Source organism: Antechinus flavipes, chromosome 3 (assembly GCF_016432865.1).
Source record: "Antechinus flavipes isolate AdamAnt ecotype Samford, QLD, Australia chromosome 3, AdamAnt_v2, whole genome shotgun sequence".
Lineage (NCBI taxonomy): Eukaryota > Metazoa > Chordata > Mammalia > Dasyuromorphia > Dasyuridae > Antechinus > Antechinus flavipes.
The window spans coordinates 267301859-267314413 of record NC_067400.1 but is presented as its reverse complement, the minus strand read 5'-3'; the positions used below and the strand labels follow the sequence as shown (position 1 = coordinate 267314413).

The window sequence follows — 12555 nt, the reverse complement described above, 5'->3', positions numbered from 1 at the left end:
CATCATAGTCAAAGATTAATCTATACCATCTCAGCTAAGCAAAAGTTTTTTTTGCAGTTGTAAATATTTTTTCTGATATCTAAAAAAAAAAAAAAGGAAGAGAAAATATGCTGAAATCCAGGGGTATATTATAGAAATTTCCATTAAAGTGAACTGCTAGTAAGAAAGCAGAAAATCCATACCAATTTTCTATAATAAAGAACATTCAAATGGAATGGTGTTGGCAAAACTCTCATTAACAACAATTTGTAGAAGAAAACTTATCCATCACCTAATTTCCCCAAATTCCTCTTCAAATAATTTGAAATAACACCTTAAAATGAATCCAAAAGTCTGAGGTGGAAGAAGTTCTCCCATCTGAGGTTTTACAAAAAACTCTTGATCACTTCCTGGTAGGAAATATGCAGTGAATGACTCTGGGTACCTAGAAAAACGTATGAAAATCATCCCATTAAAGCAGATCATTATACCAATCCATGTGAAGAAAACTTGATGAATATAGCTGATATCCTGCTGCAGTAGGCTTACAATTAAACATTAATGATGCTATACAGCTGTGAGCCCTGATACTTGTTATTTCATGGAATGCTTAGAGAATAATAATGAAAGGGGCTTGAAAATGGTAATAATAAAAATGATATTCTTTTCTTAGGATTACACAGAGTAACTCAAAATGAAATTTTAATCATGTACTATAATTTCTCATGTAAAATCATGTTTCATGTAAAATATGTCTCCTAGCTCCAAACACTTGGGTTAAATAATCCTTCTTAAATGTGTCAAATCAAAATTGAAATCATACTAGCCACTATATAACTTTTTATCTGTGTTCTCATGTCATTCTGGATGTACTTAGCTATGATCAGAGTTCATATCTATGAAAGGAGAATGAAAAAGGGAAATGACAACAACAACATCATTTACAGACTTCTTTAAAACATTTAATATGAAATTCACTTTACATTATGTTAAATAAATTGATGAAAATGGCTTGTAAAATGTAAAATAAGATATATTGGAGTTATTTATTCAGTGATGAAGAGGACTTAAAAATCTGGCTAAGGAAATAATTTATTTAACTTAAAGCTGTAAGTGGCTATTTAAGATAATAATATCAAGATGTTAGTAACAAGGTTGGTATAATTACAAAATGTGGTTTTTTCTTATGGAACAATTTCTATTAGCTCCTATTTGTATTAGAATTTTTCAGGAATTTACTATAGGACTGTAATGGCAGGCAATAAATACGGTATGTTTTTTTTTTCCTTATAAGCAACAATTACATGTATATGATTCTATCAACACCAGTCTTTAGACTATCTGACCTTCATCAGATGAAATAGCATCGATCTGATTTTTCCACTTAAGTTAATTTACTGACACTTGAGTATTGAATTTAATGTTTTAGACACATTCCATTTTCAATTTTTTTTATTTTCCCAGATGGAGACAGACCATCCCTTGTCATCTCTCAGATCTGTGGAAAAGGAATGAAGTGATGGCCAAAAAGAACTAGCAGACATAATGAAATGAAAAATGAATTGTTTTGATTATGCCTAATTAAAAAGTTTTTGTACAAATAAAACCAATGCAGCCAAGATTAGAAGGGAAGCAGAAGACTGGGGAAAAAATAAAAAAGATATGCTTATTACTAACAAACTTGAAAACATATAAATAAATTAGAGGAAGAAATTATCTTTTTAATCTACGAATGACCAAAAAACACTGAGTGTTGTGGACAAGTCATTTAATGGATAATTCTGATTAGATAGGATTTTAAAAGGTTTTCAACAAATAAATCAAACACATCTCTATTTCATATTCAGATGAAAAGATTTAGCTGGGAAAGAATAAAACATATTTTCATCAAGTTTCTTTCAAAAAAATCTTATTTCTAACATAAATAAGGAAAGACCCAAGTTTATAAGAAGAAAACAATTTTCAAATGAATAGTCAAAATATATGAAGAGGAAATGCTCAAGAAAAAAATGACAGTGTTAAATATAATCATGGGGGGGAAAGTTTCTAATCAATAACAGCTAGATGGATTCAAAGTAGAATAATTCTGAAATCCATTAGATTTGATAAAGCTGAATTGATCAAGCCATTTGATCTGAAAAAGATTAAAGAAAAAGAAAAAAATGGTATGGTAGAAACAAAATTTGAAACCAGGGGGATATCTATAATTCGGGGAAGAGTTGAAACTTATGATATGTGAATTTAATGGAATGTTATTATCCAAAAAGAACATTTTAGGGAAATCTGGCGGTAACTGAAAATAGATAGGGAATGAAGTGAACAAAATCAGGAAAATAATACTTTAACAATTGCCTTACCCAAGTGAAAACTTTGAAACCTGAAAATTAAGGAATCTAATCAATAAAATAATCAAGCATTATTCCAGAAAAAATTTATAATGAAGAATGTCACAAATTTTCTAGAAGAGAAAAATATGTAGAAACTACATTTTAGTTTCTACAGAAACTAATTTTAAACATATTCAATGTGAGAATTCATTTTGCTTATTTCCCTTTGTACAATGGTTATTCTTTGTTTTGTTTCTAAAAGGTAAGGAAAAAATAGAATCTTTTCATTAAAAAAGTCTATTAAATAAATTTTAATATGAAGTCACAGGCATGTAAGATTGGAAGAACAGAGAGATCAGTTTTTTTTTTCAAAAGCCAATAACTATTGCTATGAATATATATATATTTTTCTTTTTGTCATGAGAAAAACAATAGACTATAGGATTGAAAATTTTAAAAAAACTAATTTTTATTGTTGAAATTTGCTTTTTCTTTCGGGATTAAAAACAATCTTGTTAGAAATCCAAAGGAATATGCAACATATATTTGTATCAGAATATAGAATATAGAGATTTTTTAAAATAGAGCTTAATTACTGCAATGCAAACTTTGCTCATGGCATATAATGAAAAAATTAAGAAATGTATGTAATTTATTAATAATGTGACATTTCATCAGACTAAAATCTCACTGAAAACCAATAAGTTAGACTTTAAATATATGCAATATTTAAAAAAAAACCTGATAAGTAATAGAAATTTCCATGAAAAGAAATTAAAAATATGCTAAAAATTATAAACTTAATGCCAAGACATTTAAAAATAAGCCATAGAAGGAAAAGGATACCATGTGAAAAGATTTTAAATGTAAAATTTCTGTTTTATTGTATTTGAACAATATTTAATTACTGTTCTTATATAATATACATATTCACAAAACTATAATTTTCAATTAATTATCTCATTGCTTGAAAATCATGATCAGTGAAATGCAAGATTTAGACAAAGGGCCTATGGGAGGAAGGGAGACAGACAGATGGATAGATAGATAGATAAAAGCAGAGACAGAGATAGAGAGACAGACACAAACAAAGTTAGCAATCATACAATAATAGAATTTCAAGGACCTCACTGGCATTGTGCCCAATCTACAAATGAAAAAAGTACCTTTAAAGAAACCCCCCACGTAGTCATGATTTAAAGAATTCCTTGAAATGAACTGAAATTTTCATTGGAATTTTTTTGAAAAACTCCCATTAAAAAAACCTACATTCTTTTTTACTTTTGAACAGCCTAAATTATTATATTTTCTACTCAAATTTGGTGAAAATTTAGTAATTTTAATTCATCTCAATTTCAAGTATAGAATATAAAGAGATTTTTACACCGGTCTACAGAAACTGACCTATATGTATACTATACAGTATCAAGTATTACCTTTTACAAAAGGCAAGTTAGTCTCTCTCCTAGAAAGAAATGGGAGTTGTAGGAGAGAGGAAGATGACAAAGGCAAGGGGACATAACTTTATTTTCAAGATTACCAGAGAGAATAAAGTATTATTTCAAATTATATGAGAGGCTTCAGGAATGAAATAGAAAAGAAAATAATGAGAAGAATCAAAGTAGAATTTTAACTAATATCAAAAAGCTAAAGCTTAGAAGGATAAATCACATAGAATAGAAGAAAAATACCACTGCATATATAAAGAAAGTCATAAATGAAATTCTTGTAAGATTAGAAAGCTGTGAGGGAAGCAGAATCTTCTATGTAAATTATGATGGTACATTTCCATAAGTGCCATGAAGTGAAAAGTCATCCAGAAATGATCAGAGAAAGAATTTCACTGTGTTGATGAGCAACTCTGTGATTAAGGGCATTGGTTTTGTTGAACTGTTATTAACTAGGAGGATTAGAGAATCTTCTTTTTGCCTGGGATATATGTGTAGTATATGATTTTGAGCCTCCTGAGATTTGTCAAATCTGATAACTGCTATCCATTTCTAATGACTTATGTATAGACATATTATAAGGTATCTAAACATAATGATTACAGGTATGATATTCTAGACATACATAAATATTAACAAAGATCTTATGTAGGTCATGTTTTTATCATGAATATAAATTCAATGTATGATATTCAGGAGAGAAAGGCAGATTTGGGAAGTAAACAACTGGTTAAGGAGATGATGTTTGAAAATGTTATTTAAATTTCAAGGCCATCACTTAAAAATAGACAAATGTTGAATACTTGGCCAGGGATAAAATACTTTTAACAAAGTCCAGTAAAATATATTTCCCTGGAGTCTTTTGAATTTAATGAAAAAGACTTTAAATTGAAAAAGATGCAGCAAAGAAATAATTGCTCACAAAGATTCTGCCAAGTCTTATACCATAAATAAGTAGCAACTATAACATAGGAAGAAAACTAGTAGAAAAATGAACCAATAAGTAATTCATAGTTAGCAATATTCAAGAAGAAAGCTAGCAACAAATCCTATGATGTCAGAAATCTAAATTCTTCTACAATTTGGTAAAAATAATAAACAAGCAGAACTATAGATTCTAATACATGATACCTAATGTGGCCTTACATATCACTGAACCTTTATAAGATGGTACTCATATTCTGTATGTGACTTTAAAAATATGTATCTTATTGAAAAATTCCAACTAAATTCAAATTTAAAGCATGCTGTAATAGTATGTACCTGACACAATGCTTAGGCTTAGGAATATGAAAACAAAAATCAAGGCTTTTTCAATCAATAAGTTTTTTTGGGGAAAGGAATGGAGTAGGTAGATATAAAATATATAGAAATAAAAACAAAGGGATGGAGAAGAGTGAAGAGCATTAATAACTAATAATAAGGAAAGTTTCATATAGGAGATGACAACTGTGCTGAGCACAGAATCTAAGATATGAAGAGTTGATGACAAAAAAGGAGAATACTCCAGATATTCTCTGGAGTATCTGTACAATATTCAAAGAGCAAAGGGCTTAGTTAGATATGATATTCTGGTAGGCAATGGAGCTAGGATTATGGCTGAAAAATAGCCTACCCAGGAAAACTGAGAAAAATCCATCAGAGGAAAAAATAACTATATCTCTGGAATCCTGCCTATGGCTCCACAATATTGGAAGTGCTTCCTTCTAGCTGCTTGTTATGGGCTGGTTTTTTCACCATAACCTTGGAGCTCTGGAATTTGGCTACAATAATTTTGGCATTTCTTTCAGAAGGTGATTGGCTGATTCAATTCTACTTTACTCATTGGATCTAAGATATTAGGGCAATTTTCTTTGATAATTTCTTAAAATGAGATGACCAGACTCTTTTTTTCTTTTGTCTATGATTCTCAACTAATCCAATAATTCTTCAGATCTTTTAAATGAAATAGTTCATATTTTCTTATAATTTTTCATTCTTTTGATTTTCTTATATTGTTTCTTGATTTCTCATGGAATTATTAGCTTGATTTCTAAAATTTTAAATTTTTAGAATCATTTTCTTCATTGATCTTTAGTACTTTTTCCATTTGGCTAATTGCGGTTTTAAGTTATAATATCTCCAGTATTTGATATATCTTTTAAAAATTAAGATGTTAGTTCTATTTTTATAATTTCTTAAACTGTTCTTATTTTATTGTTCAATTTTTATTCTACCATTCATATCTATATTTAACATATCAAGGAATTTTGCTAGGTTTATGACCAATTTGTATTTTTTGTTTTTGTTGTTTTGAGACTTTGCTTGTCACTGTTTTCACACGGTGGTCTCTTTCTGAGTTTGTGTCTTGATCTGACTTGGCACCATAGTAACTTTTATAGCCATCTTCTTTGTATTACTCTTTGATTTTTCCAGTTGATTTCTTGATTTTGACCTTTATTTTAAAACTGGACTTGGATCACTTTGAGGGATGTGAACACTGTCCCAAGCTTTAGACTTTTTCATGTTGCTGTTTTCTGATGTCATTCTGGTAGTCTGCAAGTTTTTAGTGTTCCAAGATGCTGTCATCTGGGTAGAGATGTGGTCACTGCACTCCTGTAGAAATGTAGCACGGGCTCCTATTGTCTTGTAGAACAAAAGCACTCCTCTCTATCCTGCAACTGCTACCCAGAATTTCATATGGGCAATAGAATTGCCAAAAAGCTCTGTTTTCCATTTCAGGTCATGGTACTCTGTTTCTGACCATTTGCTAATTCTCTTACTCCCTCTGAGCTAAGAGCTGCTGAAACTGCTACTTCCACTGTCATAGCTGCCTCCAATACCCATTGCAGGTGGTGCTGCCATTTGTGCTCCAGACCAAACCCCACCCTCATCTGCATGAATTCTATAATGTATTGTTTCCCATGCATAGTCTTCTATCTCTCATTTTCATGCCTGTTACCATCTGTGGTATGGAATTCTCCCCCTTCTCACCTCTTGTTGTCCATGATTTCATTGAAGACTCAATTCAGCTTCCTTTTTCAGCGTGAGACAATTAAGAACTTGAATCTTAAACATATGCTTTAACATATATTTTAAAAATGCAAGTATATTTTAATGAAATATGTGTATATAATAAAGCTAATTGTCAAGTAATTTACCAATTTCAATAAGCACTTAAATAGTGTCTGCCATATTCTTTCTAAATTCTTCTAAGTTTTGTTCTAAAATACTAGAAAGTAAGTTTTATGAACACTGTTCTTTACCTCAAAAAGCAGGCCAAAAATATTTCATGATATAAACTCTTTAGCATTTTCCTTGAAAGGCATTTTATTCAATTTTAGCATGTTTTATCTACAGATGCATCCATTTCTAGATTTCCATATATATTTCTTCTAGAAGACAAAACACTATGCACTGAAATTTCAAAGCATGGAATGGGGAATGGAGTGAAAGTGGTATCCCTTTAGCATATTCCCTGCCCCTGAAAATGTGCATAATCTTTCTTCATCCAAAATAATCCTTCTAATTTATAATGCTTCTGAGCAGAAATTTTTAGTTCAGAGAATAGGAAGAAATAATTCAGAATAGAGACTGTATTGGCTAGAGAAAGACTATTATAAATGCTCTTTTGGGGGGATATTTATACAAAAAAATCTTTTATTCTTTTCATAAAGAAAAGGACAACATACAGTTGGAAGCAGATAGAGCAACTGTATCATATTCTCAATAGAGAAGAATTTATTGTCACTACCATCATATTTGGTAAATTAAATTATATATTAAAAAATCATGAGAATTACTTCTTGTTTCAAGTATAGACTGATTTTAAACTTCCTGTCAAAGAAAACTGTAAAAAGATCAATTGAACCAAGTCCTATATGAGAAATAAAGTCTATTACAAATACTTGGTTTTTAATTAAAAATTATCAATTATTGGCACTTATAAAACATATATTAGATACTCAAGACCAAAGGAAGTTAAGGCAACATATATGTTTTTAACTTCCATCATGAAGAATAACATAAAATTCTACTGTCTTTCCTGAAATATCTGGTTCTTCTAGATCTATTCGCAATGTACAGAAAATTAAAAGGCTATAAGAAATCAGAATAGCTAAAAACTGTTTTTTATATTATGAATGCTAGAGACATTCAAAACTATAAAACTATGTCATAGTAGAAGTTCTGAATTAATGAAAATAGGAGCATGTTCTATTTTTTAAAATATAAAAATTAATATACAAAAAATGCTCTAAATCACTATTGATTAGAGAAATGCAATTTAAGATAACTCTGAGGTACCACCTCAATTTAGCTAAGAAAGGAAAGACAATGATAAATGTTGGAGGAGATTTGGAAAAACTAGGACAGTAATGCATTGTTCACAGAATTGTGATGTAATCCAATTACTCTGGAGGGCAATCTGGATTTATGCCCACAGGACTATAAAACTGTTCATAACCTTTGATCCAGCAGTATCACTACTGGATCTGTATTCCAAAGAAATCATAAGTGGGGGGAGGGAGAGGGAGGGAGAGACCACATGTGCAAATGTATTTGTAAAAGCTCTTTTTGTGGTGGCAAAGAATTGGAAAATGAGTAAATGATCATCAGTTGGAAAGTGGCTGATTACGTTTTGGAATATGAAAGTAATAAAATATTATTGTTTTATAAAAATAATCAACAAGCTGATTTTTAAAAGGCTTAGGAGGATTAATATGAACTGATGCTGAGTGCAACAAGCAGAACTAGGAATACATCATACATAGTAACAGTAAGATTGTGCGATGATTAAGTATAAAAAAGACCTGGTTCTTCTTAACATTTCAGTAATCCCAGGCAATTTCAATAAACTTTGGATGGAAAATGCCATCTGCATACAGAGAGAAATAAAGAAACTGAATGTAAATCAACATAGGTTATATTCACTTTTGTTTCCTTTTCCTTCTGTTTATTTTTCTCTCGTGGTTTTCCCTTTTGTTCTGATTTTTCTCTCCCAGCATGATTCATAAGAAAATATGTTTAAAACTGAATGTATGTGTATAACCAGAAAAAAATAATAAACAAGAAATGATTACTTTTCAGTACAGATACAGTTGTAGAAAAAAAGTAAAGCTTTTCTCCATTCAAATAATATATATGTAATATATATGTGTATGTGCTTATGTATATGATGAATACAAAGTAATATTAGGTTGGGTTGAAGCATATATATATGTTTTTTTTTTAATTCTGAAAAGCTTTATTATAACATGGCACTTAGATTGAACCTTGAAAGAGGTTGGGGTTTCCAACCTGGCAGGATTGTTTTGTCAGAATTAGTCAAAGAGCCTGTAAAGAGACCCAGAGACAGTAATGAGATGGAATATCATGATTTGGGAACAACAAAGTTGTTGGTTCACATATGTAAGGTACAAGGAGAATAAGGTAAAAAAATATCTGATGGATCAGATGATACCCAGTTGCAAAGACTTTTACCTGTTACAGGAGTTTGCATTTTATCTTAAAAACAATAGGAAGACATTGATACTTTTTAGGCTACAAATTGTGTGGTGTATGTGACATAGGCAATCCTGTGTCTTTTTTTTTTTTAAATAAGAAATTCTGAATCTAAACATCACTCATCTTTAAAAAGTAAAGCTAAACACAGTTAACAAAACAGAGCTCCTTGTTGTTCACAGGAGGTAAAATAGTGACAAAAATAATACAGGATTATTAAATTAGTTAATTAAAAGGTTTTTTTGAGAGTTTTGTTCTGTAAATTTCATGCAGAATTTAAGACTTTTCTATTGATTAGAAATTCCTATAATTAGTGATGGAATTATTTAATCAACCTGTCAAAAGAAAGTGATAAAATGAAGGATGAAACATGTTATTTTTAATATAAAGGTTTAATTACTTTGATTTGATCAGATTTAATACAAAATGAAATTACAAAGTTACATTAATTTATGAGACAGTATAATGATTCAATTACAATAATTCTTCATTGTAAAATGTTTACTTTTTCCAAAATATTAACAAAGATAATCCTATCCATTAGAGATCTAGGCATTTTATGAATTCAGCTCAGTGTGTGTTATTTTTGAATGAGTGAGTCTGATAAACAAATATAGAAGCAGGGATTATAGTTTATCTAAACTTTGTATTCCCCCTGTACCTTAGCAGAATCTGTATATTAGGACATTAAGAAATGTTTGCTAAATTTGAATTTATCCAAAGAACATTGAAAATGGAATTGGTTTGCAGACAAGACATTATGAAGAGAAATGGAAATGGACAATAAATCTCCTCCCCAAGAGATAATTTTCTTAGTGTAAACAAGTATGATATTAAAAATCTGCTGCCTACTAAACAAGCTAAAATTTATTTTTGCAGTTACGGTTGTAAAGGGAATTTTTTGAAACCTGACCAAACTTGGAAACATATTCAGAGCAATCAGGAAGGAACATTTAATCAATTAGTGGAGAAACAGAGCCCTCATTCATGCACGGAATTGTATTTCTTCTCAGCTAATTAGTTTAGAAAAATGGTCCTGTTGATTACAATGAACAATTTCATTTTAAAAGACACCAAATTTGGTATGTAATAGTCTGATCTGAGATGTGAGAATTGGAATGAAAATACTATGAAAAGCCACAGGTCTCTTATTTAAATTATTTTGCTAAAAAAAGCTTGCAATTTTCCTAAGTATAAAAGGAAAAACGAATATATTCTTCAATTTTCAAGATCTTTTTGACTTGCCTCAAGCACTGAATTATCTATAGAATCCCATTAAATCCACAAATCCTTGGAGTTTAACCCATTTTAAGCCAAATAAACTTATTTATAAGCATCTATTAAACCAATATATGATGCCCTCATTAATACCTATTTTATGTAGGATCTGTAGAGATTCATAGGTTCAATGAAAGATAGATTGAAAAGGCTATTACTTAATTTGGGCCTTTGGATGGGTTTTATTTTCAGTAAAATTGAGATGCCATCCATAAGGGTGTCCATGGCAGGTTCTGTCTGGGATTTTGCTATTGATGATTTGCTCCCTGAATGCACCAGATGGCTACCCTTCTTTCTTATAAATACAGGAAAACTGGATTAGACTGCAGATAAATTGATCATAGTAATATTCAGCAGCTTAGCTGACACAACTGTTTTTCACATTCATGGATCAGAAACATTCTAGTTTTATTTCATGTGACTTGCTTATATGAGGTACATGATTTGAACCTTTAGTATTACACTATAATACAAGCATCATGCTTCACAAACTAAGGATCCTACATTCCTTCAGGATACTTTTATATATATTTTTTCAGACATATTATCCTATGGTTGTTCTCTTCTAGTTATAGTTCAAGTTAATATATAATCAAAAATATATAATTCCAAAGTAAAAACATATCAAATGTAGTCTAGACAATGCAGAATACTTAAATACAATATTTCCTATAATCTGGACCTTGATCTTGACTTATATAAAGGAAGTTTGCAGTCACTCTTTTTTCAATAGCCATGGACTGATAGAACCGGGTTCCAGGTTGTTTTAGTACTTTTTCATCTTGCCCATCATTTGGGGAATGGCTGAATAAGTTATAGTATATGAATGCAATGGAATATTATTGTTCTATAAGAAAAAATCAGCAGTATGATTTCAGAAAGGCCTAGAGAGACTTACATGAACTGATGTTAAATGAAGTGAGTAGAGCCAAGAGAACATTGTACACAGCAACAGCAAAATTATGTGATTATCAGTTCTGTTGGATGTGGCTCTTTTAAGAGTGTCATGATTCAGGCCAGTTGCAATAGGCTTGTGATGGAGAGAGCCATGTGTATCCAGAAAGAGGCCTATGGGGACTGAATATGAATCACAACATAGTATTTTGATCTTTTTTTGCTGCTGTTTCCTTGTTGATTTTTTTTCTTTCTCATTTTTCCCCTTTTGATCTATTTTTTTCTTGCACAACATTATAAAGTTGGAAATATGTTTAGAAGAATTGCCCATGTTTAAACTACATTGGATTACTTCTTGTCTAAAGGAGGGAGGTGAGGGGAAGGGGAAGGGAAAGAGAAAAAATTGGAACAAAAGGTTTTGCATGTTGGAAATTATCTTTGCATGTATTTGTAAAATAAAAAGTTATTATCAAAATTTTAAAAATTAAAATATTTTTCATTTTAATGTTGTCATCTATTACATTAACTTATCCTAATGGAACTATGTGTTATCTTGTTGAAAGGCCTTATTGAAGGCCTTGAATTCCATGCTAACTTTAATCTGTCGCATGTAGGGAGCCATTAAAAAATTTTGAGCAGAAGTGTCACAGATCATTATGGTGTAGTGGAAAGAGGATACAGTTTCCAAACTTTTTGCTAATACTATAAAATACTAATGCTAATAATTACTAATAATACTATTAAAATACTAATACTATAAAACTTACATAGATTTGTAAAGACACTAAAGTATTTCCTTCCACAGTTCCTGTTACAAAAGAGAAAACTGAGGCAAACGGGGTTATGATTTTCCCATAATCACATGCCTAATGTATGAAGCCAGAATGGAACTAGCAAAGATGTGTCTTCCTGACTATAGGCCTGGCACTTTATCCACTGAACCACTTAACTGCCCCTTCTTAACCGTTACTCTGTTCTATTTTGTTATGCAGATATATTTTATTTGTCTTATTTCCTTGACACACTGTAAGTTTCATGAGACTGGAGAGCATTATATAATTTTTGTATCTGCTCTAGCATAGTTCTCTGCTCATGATTGATGTTTAATAAATGTTTGCTGAAACAAATTTAATTTGATGTTTCAATTA

General features: G+C 30.4%; 1 protein-coding gene across 1 annotated transcript in view; it reads right to left on the bottom strand.

Moving 5' to 3' along the window:
• Window positions 1-267: 267 nt before the first annotated feature.
• Window positions 268-12555, bottom strand: part of LOC127557165 (cilia- and flagella-associated protein 47-like) — a 244823-nt gene continuing 232535 nt past the window's right edge. Inside the window, exon 14 of the mRNA XM_051990593.1 lies at window positions 268-424. Within this exon, the coding sequence (XP_051846553.1) occupies window positions 268-424 (157 nt within the window). The remainder of the gene's footprint in view (window positions 425-12555) is intronic.